General features: G+C 39.7%; 1 protein-coding gene across 3 annotated transcripts in view; it reads right to left on the bottom strand.

The window, feature by feature from the left end:
* Tmem30a (transmembrane protein 30A) overlaps positions 1-18855 on the bottom strand; it is a 38200-nt gene extending 19345 nt beyond the window's left edge. For 2 of the 3 annotated variants that reach the window (XR_013052872.1, XM_006980036.4), the window contains exons 1-2: positions 18202-18830; positions 1095-1202 (exon numbers count right to left, since the gene is read on the bottom strand). Coding sequence is in view for 1 of the 3 variants with exons in the window: in XM_006980036.4 (XP_006980098.1) it covers positions 1095-1202; positions 18202-18438 (345 nt within the window). In the remaining 2 variants the exon portion in view is untranslated. Of the gene's footprint in view, positions 1-1094; positions 1203-18201 lie in introns of all 3 variants that reach the window. The other variant, XR_013052871.1, reaches the window with a different exon arrangement.
* Between the last annotated feature and the right edge of the window lie 1104 nt (positions 18856-19959).

Genomic DNA, 19959 nt, shown 5'->3' with positions numbered 1-19959 from the left:
GGTTTTGGTTTTTCGAGACGGGTTTCTCTGTGTAACAGCCCTGGCCATCCTGGAACTCACTCTGTAGACCAAGCTGGCCTCAAACTCACACAGATCCATCTGCCTCAGCCTTCCGAGTTAAAGTAAATGGTTTTGAATAAGTAGTAGATAACAGAACTTCTAATTTGTTCAAACTCTCTCATTTCTTCAATTCTGCACAAAACTGAGACTTACTGCATCTTTATACCCACCACACTGAAAACTGCACTTTTCAGTCTTTTCCCAAATGGGTTTTCACATCTTTGTCCCAAAGCCAAAAGCACTTTTACCTTAGTGCAAAAGCATCTATAACCACTAGATGGCTTCCATCCACCAGTAAATACTAAAATTATCACTACATCTAGAAAGTCTGAACAAGGAAACTCAAACCTTGGTATGTATTATGACAGCATTGCTTCCTGAAGAATGTTTTTAAACTCAATTTTCAGGTAGAAGGCAGGAAAAAACTATGCACGCTGATTCTGAAATTTTATGTCTTTTCCCATATGCTTAGTTACCAAGAATAGAGACCAATATTAATACTACATAGGCGCACGCGCACATGCACACACATGCACACACACACACACACACACATACACACACACACACACACACACACACACACACACACACACACACAGGGCGGGGGTGGGGGTGGGCAGTGTCCAAATACCAAAGTATAAAATAAAGTTTTAATAAGCATTGATTTTTGGGTACTGTTTCATACCTCACAAATAATTCAGTTAAATAATGGGATAATCAGTGTTGTCTACAGTAAGACTTGTTTTTTAATTAAAAGTTATTTTAAAAATTGAGAAAATTTTAAAAGATTAAGAATTTATACCATCTAAGGAGAAATTGAAGTATGAAGAAATAACTTACTACTTCAAGATTTCTGCCATTAAAAATGGGGCATTTAATTATACAACAGCCAGATACACAGAATAATCTTCATATGTCCATAGATTCCAATAAACTAAGCTGATTTCTCAATATAAATTAAGTATCTAAAAAAACAGTATTAGTATTTTTTAAAGCATGCCTTTTCCAACACATTACTTTAAAACACAGACCTCAAATGATTCTTCCAGTGTGAAGTTAATGGTACAAACACAAGATGTCACATTCGGAGACAAACATTTATTGCAGGGGCTGGAAGGTTCTGTTCCAGTGTAATCAATCTGCAAGAGAAAAAGATTAAGTAAGCAGTTCCTTGGAGGAAAAGGAAACCTAAAACTTACATAACCTACTATTAAAAGGAAAAATAAGTCCGACAAAGCAATGTGGATCCTAGACAATGCTGCTGCTGTGTACTTTAACAGTGTGAGGCATTAAACACTAAGGAGGCTTCTCGCTGTTCACTGTTGTTCAAAATCCTCCTTTACACCAAAAAAATATATTTACTGATAAAACTGTAAATACAAGATTCAAAACCACATGATTTATAAAGATATAAATGGCTGCAAGCTCTAAACTACTAAAACACCAGATTCGTAGAGATAAACTCAACTTTTCTTCTGGAATATAACAATTTTAAATACTTCATTGTCACCTCAGCTTTCCACAGAACATTTCCAAATTCGGAAAACAAGAAAGAGGGGAAAGAAGGATGGGAGGAGGGAAGGGAACCTATGGGCTCACAAAGTAACTCGTGGTAGAATGCTTGCCTTGCATGCACAAGGTCCTGTACTTGATGATCCCCAGAACCATCAGAACTCACAAAATGCTTCTCTCCACCCAAAACTCTGGTGCTAAGGCTGTCATCCCTTTGGCCTTGGCTCCTGGGTGCTTCAGCATGGGGATTCCCCAGGTGACTGGAGTATCTCTGTCACTCAGCTGTGCCCCTTGGTTCACAACGGAGTTTCCATGAAAATAAGAATTCACTGGTCCAGAAAGACCAATCCTGTGATCAGGGCTTTGGCCCAGCAAAACCTCTATGGAGAGAAGTAGGACTGCAAATTTATAGTCACTACTATGTAGCCAGTATTCAATCAATCATGCCTAATTGTGCAGTCCTGCATTTCAGTCTAGATACTGCTGTACAGGGAAGCTTTCTGGTTGGAAAGGCATCGATATGCTAGGAGCTTGATGTATCCTAAGTACACAGGGAGAAGGCATGGAAGCTCTATGTTCAGACACCACCCTTTGTGTTTCTTCCAAGAACCTTCCTCTTCCCATAGCATATGGCATCTTAAATGAGGACAATCTTGTGAGAGGCAGGGAGAAAAAATCTTGGGAAAGGCAGAGGCAGGTGGATCTCTGTGAGTTTGAGGCCAGCCTGGGCTACAGAGTGAGTTCCAGGAAAGGCGCAAAGCTACACAGAGAAACCCTGTCTTGAAAAACCAAAAAAAAAAAACCAAAAACAAAAACTTGGGAAGCCCCTGGCTTTGGAGCAAGTGTGTTTAGCCTAGGAAACTGCTTTGTATCAAAATAAGGCCAGTTATTAGGGACTATGTTTTGAACCTGTATCATCTGGATACCAGGTAAAGTCAGAAGAACAGCGCTGGTATCCAAAATTCCTTTTTTCCATTAAAAATAAGAAAAAGAATTAAACATGTTGGTTTTTTTCCAAAATATTCTCAGCAGAATTCCCATATAGCTTCTCTCTGTAGATGCATAGACTAATCTGTTGTTATGGTTTGGATAGGAAGTATCCCTTCAAAAAGGCCTGTATGTTGGGATCTTGCTTCTAGCTGGCAGTGCTATTCTGTGATGTTCTGGAAACTGAGAAGTGGACCTGGCTAGAAGCAAGTTGCTGGATAAAGTCCTTGGTATCATCTTGTTCCTGCCCACCTCCTCTTACTACTTCCTGCCCACCATATGAGTATCCCCTGCTACATGTTCCTGCTACCATGATGCAAGTTATGAGCTGAATGTCTGAAGCTGTAAGCCAACATGAAGAAATCTCTTCCTTTCTCCTCCTTGAGTTATTTTGGTCAGGTAACTACTATATATCCACAATTAACATCTCCCCCCAAAGTGGTCTATTACAACAATAAATGAACACTGACGTTTTCTTTCTTTTCTTTTCTTTCTTTTTTTTTTTTTTTTGTTGGTTTTTTTTGTTTTTGTTTTTTTTGGTTTTTCGAAACAAGGTGTCTCTGTGTAGCTTTGAAGCCTGTTCTGGATCTTGCTCTATAGATCAGGCTGGCCTCGAACTCACAGAGATCCACCTGGCTCTGCCTCCCAAATGCTGGGATTAATGGCGTGCACCACCATTGCCTGGCCACTGACATTTTCATAACCTTAAGTTTATAGTTTAAGGTTCACTCTTGGTTGGAAATTCTATCAATATAGAATGATATATTTTAAACAATATAGAATGATATATAACCTACTATTATAATACAAAATACTTTAACTGGCCTAAAAAAATCTCCTGTCTTTCTTTTGTCTATTCATCCTCCGTGTTAAATCATAAGAAGCACTGTGGTGGTATTGTGTTCCCCAAAATATTGTGTACCTTAATAAACTTATCTGGGGTCAGAGAACAGAAAAGCCACTAGTTAGACAGTGATAGCACACGCCTTTAATTCTAGCATTCCAGAGGCAGAAATCCATCTGGGATCTCTGTGAGTTCAAGGCCACATTGGAAACAGCCAGGCATGGTGATTCACGCCTTTAATCCCAGGAAGCAAGCCTTTAATCCTAGGGAGTGATGGTAGAAAGCAGAAAGGTATATAAGGAGTGAGGACCAGAAACTAGAAGCATTTGGCTGGTTAAGCATGTGGCTGGTTAAGCATTTGGCTGGTTAAGCTTTCAGGCTTTGGAGCAACACAATTCAGCTGGGATTCATTCTGGATGAGGACTCAGGCTTCCAGTCTGAGGAAACAGGACCAGCTAAGGAACTGGTGAGGTGAGATAGCTGTGGCTTGTTTTGTCTCTCTGATCTACCAGCATTGACCCCAATAACTGGCCTCGGGTTTGATTTCATTAGTAAGAACCTTTAAGATTCATGCTACAAAGCACTGACCTTTTTACTGTCCTTGTAGTTTTGTTTTTTCCAAGTTGGAGTCATACTGTAGGTAGCCTTTTCATACTGGCTTTACTTGGTAATCTGCACTTAAGTTTCCTCTAAATCTTTTCAGAGTATTATAGTAGTCTGAAGTACTATAGTTTATTTATTCACCTACTAAAAGGCAAGACCAAATTGGTCCTGAATGCAGAAAGATCTTCTTGCTTCTGCCTCCTGAGTGCTAGATTAAAGGCATGTCCTACACCAAGGCCAGTGGTCTACGGTATTTTGTTATAGCTGTCCCACCAAGTGTTGTTAAGCCCTTTCTATCCTCCTTGAAGAAGTATCTAATCAGGTCTTGTGCTCACTTTTATCAGGCTGCTTCATTTTTATATTTTAAGTGTTCTTTAACAATTACCAGATAATATTTGAAATTATTTTCTGCCAATCTAGGACTTATCTTGTAAATCTTTTTTTTTTTCTTTTTTAATTTTCCGGAGCTGAGGACCGAACCCAGAGCCTTGTGCTTGCTAGGCAAGTGCTCTATCACTGAGCTAAATCCCCAGTCCTGTAAATCTCTTGATAAATAAGAATTATATGATTAAAAATCCTAAACCTTAAAAATATAAAATAGTTATCTTTGTAACAGAAAAAAATTTTAAATCTGTACCTAGAAAATAGAACCACCATCTAAATTGTAACAGTGAGATAATTTTTAGAATCCTATAATGGCCTAAGAAAACTTGGTTTTATCTAATTGTTACATAATGTTTTTTATAATTGTTTTTCATAGGAGCTTATCTGTTAACTAGCAGAACTATGATTTGATTATTTTTCACTGCAAATGTCAGCAATAAGCAAGGCATGTAACTAAAACAAGAAAACTAAATGAGGACAGGAAAGCACACATGAATTTCATTAGACCTGCACACTACAACTCTGTAACAAGGCCTGCTTGTACACATCATTCCACTTACATATCATATTTATGTCAGAATAAACCACAAAGGAATCTGTATTTTTAATTTCTCATTTTCTTCCTCTTAAGACTGATCTAAGAAAGAAAAACAGAAACCTCAGAAATCACCCTCTTTCATTTGATCATCAGTTGTTAGTAAGCAAAGAGACTCAACTAAACAAAATTAATTAGATGGAATTGGAAATCAAATTATACTTCAGTATAATAAAACTCAGCACTTTATTAGAAGAATAATTACTAAATATCAAAAAATACTTAAAACAGCTATAACATTTTCATCCTGAACATTTGATTATAACTTTAAAAATGCATGAACAGTTACATCTTTTAACTTCAGGTAACTCTTTTATAAACAGTGTTTATAAAAGTCATTATAATTAACCTTTAAATTTTAATAGGGACAAGACACAGTACAAAATACAAGAGTCATAAAAAGTAATGACATATTGTACCATCAACAGCTTACAGCTTTCCTTTACACACATATTTTATCTGATCGTCAACAAAATCCTACTGTGCTACCTCCATTACATAAAAAGAACATACTTAGGAACTTTCCCAAGTGCTAGTCTAGAATCCAATATCTCTGACTCAAGCCCAATCAATGCTCCTTCTACTAAATGACCTTTATCCAGAATTGTCAGTCCACTCTACCATCCAGCAGACATCATTAGCAAAGACAAAAACAAGAAAGAAAGCTGTCAAACTGGATGGCACAGAAACAATCATTAGCAAAGAATAAGTACTTTTTAGGAGAAATAAGAATTTGAACAAATTCAGGAAAAGAAAAAAAAAGCAGGCAACAATGGAAAAGAAATATTTAAAGATAGTGAAAATAAACTTTATATTATGGAGAATTATCATAATGGAAAGAAATGAGACAAAGCTAAGGAGGGAAGTGAGCCATACTGACATAGCACATTTTACTGACTCCTGTTATCACATGTGTTCTGTCTGACATATGTGCACTTCATACAAATCATCTTAAAGAATAGGGGCTGAAGAGATGGCTTAGCAGTAAAGAGCTCTTGCAGAGGACCCAGCTTCCATTCCAGGCACCTACATGGGGGCTCACAACCACCTGTAACTCCCGTTCCAGGGGATCCAAGGCCCTCTTCTGACCTCCACGGGCACCAGGCATGCATATGATAAACAGACATGCATGCAAGCAAAACACCCATACACATAAAATAAATAAATCTTTAAAAAGTAGGTGGTTCTGCAAAGTGTATAATTATTTTCCTTATTTTAAATTAGGACAGCACTTGGTTCAATCCCTAGCACCAAAAAACTCTAAGCAACAAAAATCTAGTCCTTAATCAGGTGGATCTGATGCTATTTTAGATGTCTAAACTGACTTAAATTATAAGGCACCCAGCTGGTGTATACAAAAGCATCTAATGTAAGAATTGCTGCAGAATGAGGAGGGGGAGGCATCAGGTCCCCATACATCTGGTGTGAGAAGTGGTTTCTCCCAATCGCAAATTTACCCTTTAAAAAAAAAAATTAAAAATTTATTTTATGTATGAGTACTCTGTCTGCATGTACATCTTTATGCCAGAAGAGGGCATCAGATCCCACTATATGAACTACCATGTGGTGGCTGGGAAATGAACTCTGGAGCAGCAGCCAGTGCTCTCAACTGCTGAGCCATCTCTCCAGCACCCCCTACTTCTACTCTTATTCCCCAGGGCATGCTCTCCATGTTATACCAAGCCCAAGTCACTGTTAGCAGTATGTGTCATTATGTCACTTTATAATAGTGATCCCTATTAAAAGCCAAACCTTCCAGCTGCTGCAGCTGAAGAGCCTCACAGATCTGTGCACCTCCCATCCCAACCCCCAGGGTCTTTTCCCTCACAGCTGCTACAAAGCTGAAAGGCCACACAGGTCTCACAAAGAAAGTCCTCCACCACTCCAATCCCACAGCATGGAGCCCAAGGCAGCTAGGCTACACTAACTCCCCTACCCAGAGTCTCTGTGACCTGGCCAGGTAGCACAGGCTGCATATTAACAAAGCCTATTTATATCCTTGCAGTTCAGGACCCCCACTACAGACCCCCTTCTACAGAACCCTTTAATAGCAGACACTTCTCTTTGTCTACACACTACCCAATCCTCATAAAATTTGCTATAAGATTAATAAATCTCTTATCTGAAGGACCAGATAAGAGAGGTCCTTTCTAATTCCTGAGAGGGGAATTAGAGACACGTGTGTGTCTCCTTTCCACTACTCGACAAAATTGGTGTGTTTAACAGTAATGTAGAGCTGAAGCTGGTCTCTAAAGGGAGGTTTTGTTTTGTTTAAAAAAAGAATCCAAAAGGCTCCCATCTATACCCATCAAAAAAATGGACCAATGGACGAAGAATTCAGCCAGGAATAGAAGGGGGGGGGGAGACTGTACATCCCACAAAAACAAACAAACCAGGACTCTTCCCTTCTAAAAATACTCTAATACTCCATTTTCCTCCTTCAAGGACTTAACTAAAAACTGTCTCTGTAGCAGAGAATGAATGGGAGCAATCTGGGCCCAGATCCTTTTATGCCTGAAAGTACCTGTAATCTTGTCTCACACCTAATTTGCACCTTTTTTTGTTTGTTTGTTTTTGCTTTTGTTTTTGTTTTTAGAGACAGGGTTTCTCTGTGTAGCTTTGCGCCTTTCCTGGAACTCGCTTTGGAGACCAGGCTGGCCTGGAACTCACAGAGATCCACCTGCCTCTGCCTCCCGAGTGCTAGGAGGAACCGCCCGGCAATTTGCGCCTTCTTGTCAGTCCAGTGGTTTTCTACAAACTGTAGGATAACACAGTGGGGAATTAGATTTTTGCACCTCTCTCACTTAATCACACTGTAAACAACCTACTTTCCTTCACCAATTTGAGTTCATTAATTTCTTTTACAGAGTCAGGCTTATAGATTGAAGTGCCCAGGAATGACTTAGCTATGCAAAACTGTTTAACGGTCCCATTACATTGCCTGTAGTCATAATACCGGCCCATGTAATGTGCACCCTGACACAGTACCACTTTAACCTGATCTACATTCTTCCCCTTCTTCTCACTCTGCCACTGACACACTGGCTTCTTCGTTGTTCCTCCTCCTACTAAACACACTCCTCAGTTTCCCTCCCTACTTCTGCATGGAGTAGTCTTCCCTCGCTTATCAATGAACTACGGGCTCCCCAACACGTGCTATTTTGTGGCAATGCACTACAGTAGAAATCTCTTAGAATTACAATCTAATTACATTCTAAGAGACTGAAACGTTTGTGGGACCTTAGAGCCAGAGTTAATAACATACCTTAAGGTCACTTTTGACAGCTATCCTACTGTGGACTCAGTCTGTTTGTTTACCCTGCTTTTAAGACATCAAAGTAGCAATCAACCTTACTTGCCTGAGATTTCCTATGCAATCAACTTCTACAATCTAAGCCAATGCATAGCTGTAATCTCAAGGTATGCACATTTCCATGGCTGGACCTACGAAAGTATATAACTTGCTGAAAGCAGCAAACGTGGAGTTTGAAAGCAATCTTCTAAACTCAATATCCACCATAAATATTGAACACAACACTTGGATATTGCTTGATAAACAATGATATTTGTTGTACTGTTTGTTGTGTGGGTCAGTTGTGGTTTGTTGAAATCAGTTACTTAATTCCCTTGTAAAACTTTTAAAGATTTTTATAAAATATCCTTCATTCCTTCCCCATGTAATACTCTCTGTGCTATTCAATAAAGACAGAGCAAAGCCCTCTGTTAGGGATAAATATACACAGACACAGACACACACACACACACACACACACACACACACACACACACACACTCACACACACGGAGTCATACAACAGACAAGCATACAGGGACAGGGACAGATACCAGCACAGAACAGATTCACAAGACATCAGGCAGGCACAGATTCAGATGCATCCAACAGACAGAGAACCAAAGACACCAGAAGTATGGAATAGAGAATTCCAGTCTGGACTTGCTTTGGTTAATGACTCCAAAGGGAAGTTCTTTCATTTCTTTCCTTAACGCCCCACCAATGCGTTACTGGGGACTTGGAGTTAATCCATGCACTATTTAAAACTGTAAACCACCCTTCATCCCTTCTTTTTTCTTCTGAGCACGTTCTACCGTCTAACACATTTCAGAAGTAGCAAATGAAGATGAGAATTAATGACTGATAAGAATGGACAAACTTGGGCTGGAGAAATGGCTCACCCAAAATAACATGAGAATAATAGTAGAGTCATATAAAATTAGTAAACTCTTAAAAAGTATTAGCTAAGTTTTATTAGTAAACAGAATTAATGTAGGATGTTTTAAGAGAAAAATGAAACAAATTTGTATGCTGAAAAGACATCATTTAAAAGGTCAAAGAAAAAAAGCAATGATATTCAATATTTCAATATCCCTTATATAGCTTTTTTATCATATAATATACTATACATATTATAGATACAGCATATTATATAGTATATATTATATCCTAACTTTTTTTTTTTTTTTTGCTTTTTCGAGACAGGGTTTCTCTGTGTAGTTTTGGTGCCTGTCTGGATCTTGCTCTGTAGACCAGGCTGGCCTTGAACTCACAAAGATCCACCTGGCTCTGCTTCCCAAGTGCTGGGATTACAGGCGTGCGCCACCACCGCCCGGCTATCCTAACTTATTTATTCACATAAAAATAACACAATCTATTTTACTATGAATTTCAACGCAATACTAAAAGTCAATATAAAATCGCAACCATTATTTACTCAGGACTATCACATCTAGAAGACCAAATTCCATTTGGCTGACACACTATTTTACTAGATGGTAAATATTCCCACAGCCTGTGATGCAGGCTGACTACTAACAAGTTCTCATCCCAATTTCTGTGGTACTTTTCTTGCTAACAGAATAAAACTAAAATTTCTAGCCTGCCTTGGAGCTAGTATGACTATGCTACCAAAGCAGGTTGGTGCAGTGTAGCAGCTTCCAAGAACCTTCTTCCTGCCGGGTGGTGGCGCACGCCTGTAATCCCAGCACTCGGGAGGCAGAGGCAGGTGGATCTCTGTGAGTTCAAGGCCAGCCTGGTCTACAGAGCTAGTCCAGGACAGGTTCCAAAGCTACAGAAACCCTGTCTCAAATACCAAAAAAAAAAAAAAAAATCCTTCTTCCTTTAGCCCTTGTTCATCCTTGATTTTACACTGCTGATGCCCGCCCAGAAAAGACAACCAGAAGTCTGGCCTCCCACTTGAACCTTGAGCTTGAGAGCCAGTCACAAAGAATGTCAAGGTAGCTTAAAAGCTTCATATAGGGGATTCTGTAAAACAGACTCCCCCATGTTATGTTCCTAAGGCATTTGGTATGCAATGAAAATCTTGACTACCCATTGTTGAACCAAATCCTGATGGATATATATCATGTCAATCATGCTGTTGAACGCTGGAAGCAGAGCTTAGTAAGTCATTCTTGTGCAAGCTTAGAAGGTATTAATGCTGAGACAAATGAGGACAATGGAGGCCCAGTTCACAAGGGTTCAGAGGGGAACAAGGACTCTCTCAGGAACTGGGACGTGGGCCACTGGTGTGATATTGTGGGCAAGGATTTGATTTTTTTTCCTGCCAGTTTCCTAAGTACCCAATAAAGTTTCATTTAAAGATAATTAACTGATTTGTATGGCAGAAGAAATTTCAACACAGGATGGCATTCAGACTGGTGCTAAAGATGCAGCTGTGGTACAGAGATCAGTACCACTGTAGACAAGCCTCCTGTGCTGCACTAGGACAACAGCAAAGTGTTTCCCCAGGGTCAACACAAGCTGATACAGGTGTGGCCCAAGGAGACCGGGGTATATCCCAAAGTGGCAGCAAAATCTGGCAATGTAATAAGCATTCCCACGTGATACTGGTTTTAAAGGCATAAAAAGTGCAAGACTGATATTGTCATGGAGAGAAACTGAGAGAGGCAACATGTGTCAGAGTCAGAGTTCCCCTCAAGTCCTGAGAAGCCACTGTATGTAGCTATGAATCTGAAGACTCAGTTTCAATGGAGACTCCAGGATACTGAAAATGCCAGGATCCTAGGGCATCTGTCAAGGCCCGCTATTAGAAATGGAGCCCAAACAATTACTTTACAAGCTCCGCGATGCTGGACACAGAGCTGTAATATTGATGTTTCCCTGCCAGATTTTTGTTTTGCTTTGGTATGACTGTTTTATGCCCGTGGTTCTTTCCTTTTAGAAAATGAATGTTTGCTTAGTATCATTATATGTTAGAAGTATGTAACTTGATTTTAATTTTTTAGGAGCTCACAGTTAAGAAACTTTGGACTTTTAAAGTGTTAGAATTTTTAAAGACAATGAGGACTTTTACAGTTGAATTGCATTTTAAATTATGAGGTAAACAGACTTTGGGGACAAGGAATGCCATGTTATGACTTAAAGGTGATGTTTTATACATCAAGTTGACAAGTAGAGTTGTGACGATAGTTCTAATCGCTATCTTGATATAGTCTAGAATAATCTGGGAAGGGACTCTCACTGAGTGGTTGTCTAGACTGGGTTGCCCTGTGGGTATGTCTTGTCTGTGGAGAACTGTCTTGAACAGGTTTACTGATGCAGAATTTCTAGACTAAAAAAGGGCAAGGCGCCATTCTCTGGGTCGGGTCCTGAGCTATATAAAAAAAGAAAAAGCAGGTGAGTACAATCACGGATGCATTCATCTCTGTTCCTGACTGTGACTAGTACTCAAGTTCCTGCCACCTTTCTCCCTTGCAATATGGACTAAAACCTGGAAGTCAGCTAAAATAAACCCTTTCTCCACTAAGTTCCCTTTGTCATGGTGTTTCATCACAACAAGAAACAATACTAGGAGATCCAGCAAAAGCCTTCCCTTGAACTACTCAGGCGCATTCTTTGTGTGCACTAACCTAGCAATATTTAATTTTCCTGTGATGTTTCTTTGCTTTGCTTTACCCCCCTAGTTTTTGGTTTTGTTTTGCTTGTTTTTTTTTTTTGTTTGTTTGTTTTTGTTTGGGGAGAGTGTTTTGGTTTGTATACAGCTCAGTTGGGCTCAAAATCTCTATGTAGCTAAGGTTGGCCTTGAACTCCTGATTTACCTGCCACCCACCTCCTAAATGTTGGGCCATAATACACTACCATACTGGCTTATCTTTGTCTTCCAGAGCTGGGGATTGAACCCAGGGCCTTACACGGCTAGGGAAGTACTCTGTCACTGAGTGACATCTGCATCTCCTGCTACTGTAAGTCATTTCTTCTCCTAAAGGAATGGCCTCTGCTGAAAAATAAAAAGGGGGGGGGGAGGTCCTGTCCTCAAACTTTTTCAATACCTCCCTACTCCCAAAAAGGTACTCTGTATATAGAAAATGGCCACCATTGATCAAAAATCCTTGATAAATACAAAATGTATGAGTTTTCACTATCAAATAACCACTATATCCCTTGTCAGCGGAAACTCAAGGGGAGTTTGACCTAACAAAATCTGCCAGTTGTAAGTAACATTCACTAGCTTTCAAAAGACAAAGTTTACACAGGAGTAATAGTTCTAAACCTCAAAGGAAAAGAGGCTTCCAAATAGAAGAGGGGACACAAATCCTCTATTTTGAAAATTAACTGTTTTACACGGCGAAAGTGGGTTGGGGATTTAGCTCAGTGGTAGAGCGCTTGCCTAGCAAGCGCAAAGCCCTGGGTTTGATCCTCAGCTCAAAAAAAAAAAAAAAAAAAAAAAAAAAAGCAGGCTGATTAAAAGTATATAAGGCACAGTCCAGAATACAGTAAGCATAAGACCCTGCAACTAGCTTAAACCCTAATGACAAAGCACCAGGGGCAGTACAGGACAGACAAGGAGATTAGCAGAAAAGTTCTAGTATTTCTTTGTTCCCAGACAACTCTGAATGTTCCTCTAAGTCAACCCAACATTTCCTCTTAGTAATTCTAAAAACACAGCTCATTCCTAAGAAACAGACTGAGGGGCTGGAGAGATGGCTCAGCCGTTAAAGGCTAGGCTCACAACCAAAAATATAAGAAACAGACTGAGTTTAAGGTGGTGACAAAGAAGAATTTGAAGGACATGCATTTTTACACTGTATACAAGGAGAGCTGGAAAACTTCCATTTTTTTGAATGTAGAGTTATCTAAAAGGAAATCGATAAAGGACCTAAATGGCTCACATAACAAAATGCTGACTAATAAGATAAGTCACTTTAAGTATTAATCAGATTAAGTTAAAGGGGACATTTCAGGTACTTAAAAGAATTTTCTGAAGCCCTTATAATGAGTACTTTAACACAACCATTTTAGTAGCAACTGCTAAATTTACTAGTATGTTTTTTTAAAACTCTAAATAAGGGGAGGTTTGTTTTGTGTCTATAAAAGGCTAGAAAATAAATATTTTAGGCTGCAGAGACAAAGGAGGAAGTTCTTGACTAAAAAGAAAGAAGGGTATTGTAAAATAAAATAAAAGGAAAAAACTAAAAAAAAAGAAAGAAAGAAAGGTTAGTACCTTTTTTTGGCTGATGAAATACAAGATAAAAATCACAATAGTTAAATACAATTTTTTGGTAGCAACATAACTCTACTCATAAGAACTTAATTCTTGCCGGGCGGTGGTGGCGCACACCTTTAATCCCAGCACTCCAGAGGCAGAGGCAGGAGGATCTTTGTGAGTTCAAGGCCAGCCTGGTCTCCAAAGTAAGTTCTAGGAAAGGCACAAAGCTACAGAGAAACCCTGTCTCGAAAAAAACAAACAAAAAAAGAACTTAATTCTTTGAGGGAAACATCCCATACAGTTGGTATTCAAGTTAGTGTTTCCTATAACGAAACTGATTGCAAATGCTCATCTGGAAAACCAGTCTCAGTTCCTGGCCCTAGTAAACTCTCCAGCAGGTACTTAATGGAAACAAAACCCTATTACTCAAAGCTCTTAATTACTAAAGGTTCCCTGTTTAGTTACTACAATACATTTGAGCATTAAAATCTTTAAATTTCCTAGTATAAAATGCCTAATCTTTAACCATCATTTCTAAGAAACAAGTTATCTTTCCTTGATTCTACACTGAAGTTTAAGCAAAAACAAAGATTACTAAATGCAGATGAAAGACTTAATCTCCTTCAAGAACCTTACAATCTAAGCATTCAAACCAGAAAGGAATAAAAATATAAAAACATATCAAATTTTTATCAGAAACAGAAACAGGAAATAATCAGGACAAAATAGCTGAGAGTAAAAAATGAAATAAGGTTAAAAAAAAAAAAGGAAAGGTCGGAATTTAGCAATGTGAGGGGTAAGTCCCTAAGATTTCAACATGTTTAGCATTATTAATTTCATGTAAATGTTTACACTCTAGTTACTACTGAAATTACTTTCTATCTTAAATGTTGCTTTAAAAAATACACCCATTTGACTCTAACTATTAATAAGTTTTTCTCTCACTGTTTTTGGACACTAGGTCTATGTCACCCAAGTTAGAACTGAATTACTGGATTCAAACACTCTTCATACCTCAAGCCTCTCCAAAATGTCTAGGGCTATAGGAACAGGACACCTGACCCAGCTCTCTAAGCATTAATTTACAACTATATAACTTCACACTGATAAATGCTTTTGCAAAAGTTACAGATGGTACTTTCAAGTGAGCTGTGTATCTCAGCCTGACCATGAGTTCTAAAGGAGCCTTGTGGTGATGCTTGACTCCTAAAGTTAAAAGAAATACTCACTCTTTGCTGCAAGTAATAAAGATATTAAGCATTAATAAATATACTCATATTTTACTTAACTTAGGAAATCTAAAAACCAAGCAAATAAGATTCATAAACTTAGGTGGGCAGTAGTGGCACACACCTTTAATCCCAGAACTTGGGAGGCAAAGGCAGGCAGATCTCTGAGAGTTCAAGGCCAGCCAGCCTGGTCTATGAAGCAAGTTCTATGACAGCCAGAACTGTTACAGAGAAACTCTATCTGGGGGGGGGGGGGGGGATTTATAAACAAGGGAAAGTAATGATACTAAATATGAGCATTAAAAAATAAAGAAAAGAAAAGCACATTTTCTAAAAAAACACCTTCTTAAGGAGGTGTCTGGGGCATTTTAAGAGTAGTAATATTTTATACTATAATATTTCTAGGAGAATGTAAAAGGTCCATTAGCTTTACTTTAAAATTTCCAAGTTCTCAGCAAAACACTTAAAGCCAAGCATTTTAATTACAAGTCGCCTTTGCCCCAGTAACTTGAACTAATACAGAAATTAGGCTACTGAGTTTTCTAAAAGAAACTTAAAAGATATAAACAAGAGAATGGGAATCAATTTGGGTAAGAGATGCTCATTTCCCATTTACCTTTATTTTATTTTGTTTTATTTGTTTATTTTTCTTTTTATTTATTTTTTGGTGTTTTGATATAGTCTATGTAGCCCTGTCTATCCTGGAACTCACTATGTAGACCAGGCTCAGAGATCCATTCTCTGCCTTCCTTGTATTGAGATTAAAGACCTGTATCATGCCTGACTTTAAAACATTTTTATTATTGTATTTTTATGTGTACAGGTGTTTTGCCTGCATGTCTGCAGACCACGTGGGTGTCTGATGCCTGCAGAGGCTGGAAGAGGACACGGGATCACCTAGAACTGTAGTTAAAAACATTGTGAGTCACTATGTGGGTGCTGGAAATCAAACCTGAATACTTACTTTTGCAAAAGAAGCCAGTGCTCTTACTGCTGAGCCAGCTCTCCAGCCCTTCCTCTTTACTTTTAATAACCTCAAAGGCTTTTAGGCTAAGCTGCTAGCTAACAAAAGTTGAGGAGCTAGGGACGTAACTTAGTGGTAGAGCATTTTCTTGTGGCCCTGAATTCAATCTCCAGCACACAGAGTAAAGAAAAAGCACACAAACATGTAAATCCCTTTAGGAAAAGCTCTCTAGGTTTTTCTCATAACTCTAGACCATATTTGAAATAATTTTAGTATATATCCAACACTCAAATTCTAAGCATTCTATCTGCATGTGTTGGTGCTAATACAAAATTTCCAGTAACTCCTAATTTCCATTTCCTTTCATTTCAAATGTGGCACTTTGTGCACAGCAGTTTTAAATCAAAATTAAGCTAGAAGTCACAGATTTTCAGAAGTGGATGGTATCTTAAGTATCATTCAATCTGAATCTTTAAGTGTGCCAAAAGCCAAGACAGTTCCCATCACCAACTAGAATGAGAGTTGGAACTTGCGCTCTACACCAACTCTAACTCCAATGCCCTTCTGAACAAACTGCAATATACTCTCAAAATCAGTGTCACACTGAGCACTAGAAATTTCCATTTACTAACAACTTAGTATACAGAACCTTACTTTATTTCAGAACCCAGAAGTTTTAAAGAAAATTAAAAATATTGTCATACTATAGTAAATAGTACCAGAAATTTTCTAACAAATTAGTAAATATTCATATACAATTCTAAATCATTGTTTAAATAAGATGACTCAAATTTGTAATGTTTAGTTAGAAGGAATTCCATCATATTTACTATCATCCCAGTAAGGATCTTAATGTAGTGTGAAAGCTTAAAACTTGGAATCAGGACTGTAATACTCGTAAACAGTTCATTGTCATTCCCCATAGTTCTCAACTCCTGCTGAAGGGTCAAAACTCACAACTATCTTGCTTCTAACTGTGAAATCTTAAAAGAAACTCATTATTCTATTTATTTTAGAGATGAAGAAACTAGCCTTCAAAGAAATAAATTACCCCCAAATCTGAGCTAATTAAAGTAGCAGAGCTCAGGATTTGAGTGCTACAGGGCACAGATGAGAACAGAAGTGTTTCATGTGTGAAGGGTTTTGTTTTGTTTTGTTTTGTTTTTTTAACATTCTGGAATATTTGATTGGTCTTCTCCACTTAAGCACATCTATCTGGAAGTCTACAATCCAAAATATTCTGAGATCAGAACTTCTCTAGTACCCAACCTGGCCAGCCCAGAGCTTTCCACTTTGGTGCATTTTGGGCTACACTTGCATGGGTATCACAAGGAAAAAAATAGGAAAATAAAAACATATGTCGAAAACATTTGCTGGGAACTTGCTCTTGCCAATACACTGGAAATAATTCTAAGTAAAAGATTTTAAAATTACACTCTAGCTACTATCTTTACTGTCATGAACATTAAAGCACTGTGCCGTTAAAAATATAACAACCTTGCTTTTGCTTCGGCGTTAATATTGTAAAGTAAGCTGGAGAAAGGTAACAACACTCCCTAGCTAAAATGACTGGAGAAATTCAATTAAATCACCTACATGTAATCAGCATTTTTAAAATATTACTCAAAAGGTATGTATACAGAGGAACAGAAGAAAGTGGAGTTACTCAGCATCACTCTTGGCCCTTTCACACAGATCAAAACTCCCTAAAATATGAAAGAGGTCCTGTAGATGTCTAATACTGTACAGCACACAGTATTTACATTCTGTTATCAACCAATCTTCACCACTGCGGATGGATAAAGATGCAGTGATTGTTGCAAGGGCACAAATCAAAATGTTTCCCCCAGTTGAATGTTTCTATCATGTCTTAAGTAAAATATTCAATGAAAACAATGCCAGTGAAATTTTTTATAGCTAAACCCCAATTTATTCCGTGTGGAGTCACTGATACCCACAGTTTAAAAAAAAAAAATCAAGCAGGGAGAACTGGAGCGAAAGTGGAGCATAATTAGAAATGAATACTGCCTAAAAGCAAGCCAGAAGTGAAGTTTCATGTTTTGACTAGATCATAGCCAACAACTAAAACGATCTAATGAGCTCAAAATGAAAGTTAGTGTGTGTGCCCTGTAACATGTGACAAATTTCTTCACAGAACAATCAATACCTCTATGTCTTCTGGTCTTTTACCCAACAACGACCAAGTTGTTAGTCTCGGTGTCCCGGAATAATCCCTACGCAAATAACAGTAAGACCCTGTGAGCTGCCTCGGAGTTAGATCTAAACCTAACTTTTTTCTTCTCTCCTAGAAGAACAGACAGGCCCCGCTGACCCTCAGAGAACCACACAAACTGCCCAGTCAATAAGCCCCGTCCACCTGACATGCATTCTGTTCCCAGCCTTGTAAATAAACCGACAGCCAAAAGGAAGCTTAGACGCCCCAACTGCAAACTCTCAGAAAACCCCGCAAAAGAAACCGAGAAGGCACGGGAGGGCGGGGCCCGCCTGTCACCTTCGGGGAGCCCGGGGAGGCCCCCGCCACGCCCCTCCCTCACCTCGATCTCACGGATGTTGTTGGAGGTGACGAAGATGCCGATGCCAATGGGGATGAAGATGAGGCCGATGATGAAGAAGGTGGGCAGCACCGTGCCGGCCGTGAGGATGGGCTGCCAGGCGGGCAGCCGTTGCTGTTTGAAGGCCGTGTTATCCGGCCTCCGGGTCTTGGCAGCGCCCCCAGGAGGGCACGGGGGCCCGCCATCCACCTCATCCTTCGCGTTATAGTTCATCGCCATCGGCCCCCGGGCTCCGGCTCGGCCGCGTCCAGCTGGGCCGCCCAGGGGACCAGCCTGCCGACTCTATGACAGGAGACGACGCGCAGGCGCCGCGGCCGCTACTGCCTCCTCCACCCGCGCCGCCCCCGGGGAGGCGGAAGAGGCGGGACACGCTGCTGCAGACCGCCCCTGACCGGAAGCGGGGGTAGTCTTTAGGAGACGCCCCAGGGAGGGAGAGAGAGGAAGATTAAGGGACGAGGGGAGGGGAGGGGGAGGAAGATGGAAGGGGGAGGGAAAAGGCGGACGCACCCTGATCATCGGTCCTGTGACGACAAAGTGAGGGGGCTGAGGCCCGGCGCGCGACGACGTGAGCGCATGCGCGGCCCTGGGCGCCGCCGCGGCGCCTGCGCGCTGGGGCGCGAGCGTCTCCGCTGCCCCGGAGGACGGTTTCTGTTTGCTCACACTTCCTGTCGTAGTTTTATCATGGAGACTGGGGTCGAGGAGCCGGGTCGGAGTCGGTGACCTGTGTCATTTCGGCACTGGGTTGGTTTTGGTTTTGGTTTTGGTTTTTTTTAATTATTTTTAAGGCTACGCCTCTGAAGGGAATCGTGGCGTTCCAGAGTCCACATGTTTAAAAGAATGCGGGTCCCGGTTGAGTTTTAACTCGCCACTCAAGGTGCGGCTGTGAATTTAAGTGAGGTGACCTGTGACCCTTTGACCTAAAAAGTCAATAGCTTGACCTTGTTTAGCCCTAATCCCTTGCTTCCCTGCGATTCTCACTTATTTTTTTTTTCTCCCATCAATGATCTCTGTCTTCCTGCACATTGATTTAGGGAGTTTATTGTAAACATAGTAGCGATTTTCTTAACTCGATTTCTAAAAACCAGAACGTAATGCCACTTGTTTAAAATGAGGTATTACATACTTGAACCTGCCAAGGAAATACTCATAAAGAGACTAAGCTATAATCCAAGCAGTCGAAGTAATATGAGGCTGGCCCTGTATAGTAAATAGAAGGCCAGCCTGAGCTACATAGAAAGGAAATCCATAGGGAGATCTATCAACAAATAATAATAGTAGATGAGAAACCCAAAGACAACAAAGCAGTAAAGAGACCACAGAAGTGTAAAACCCAAGTATAAAACCTGAGATGCTAACCTCCACTGGTTGACTGGAGGCTGGGTTTTTGTTTCTTTTTGCTTTTCTATATTTTGCTAATTTTCTCTTACAAGCATGTAAATTTACAAAAATAATTATGTAGCATCTACATTATTCAATTGTGTTTGAAATTCAGACCATCTGACCACAAACACCCGCTTTTTTAAAGGCTTTGTCTACAGTGTTGCCTTTTGCTTGGTTCTCATAATGTAGAGTTAAGTCTTTTCAAAAGACCAGAAGCATTCCAATAAAATATCTTGGTGCCTTCTAAAAACTGACTTGCTGGGGTATGCTCTTCTGTCTGTGACTTCTCAAATCCTTAGGTCTGTATCTTGTTTGGGCAGCCTAGGTTTCCCTTCAAGCTCAAAAGGAAAAACAGTCTGC

The sequence above is a fragment of the Peromyscus maniculatus genome, chromosome 7 (genome assembly GCF_049852395.1).
Source record: "Peromyscus maniculatus bairdii isolate BWxNUB_F1_BW_parent chromosome 7, HU_Pman_BW_mat_3.1, whole genome shotgun sequence".
Classification (NCBI taxonomy): domain Eukaryota; kingdom Metazoa; phylum Chordata; class Mammalia; order Rodentia; family Cricetidae; genus Peromyscus; species Peromyscus maniculatus.
The sequence above is the reverse complement of the archived record's forward strand: the minus strand, read 5'-3'. Positions and strand labels throughout refer to the sequence as shown.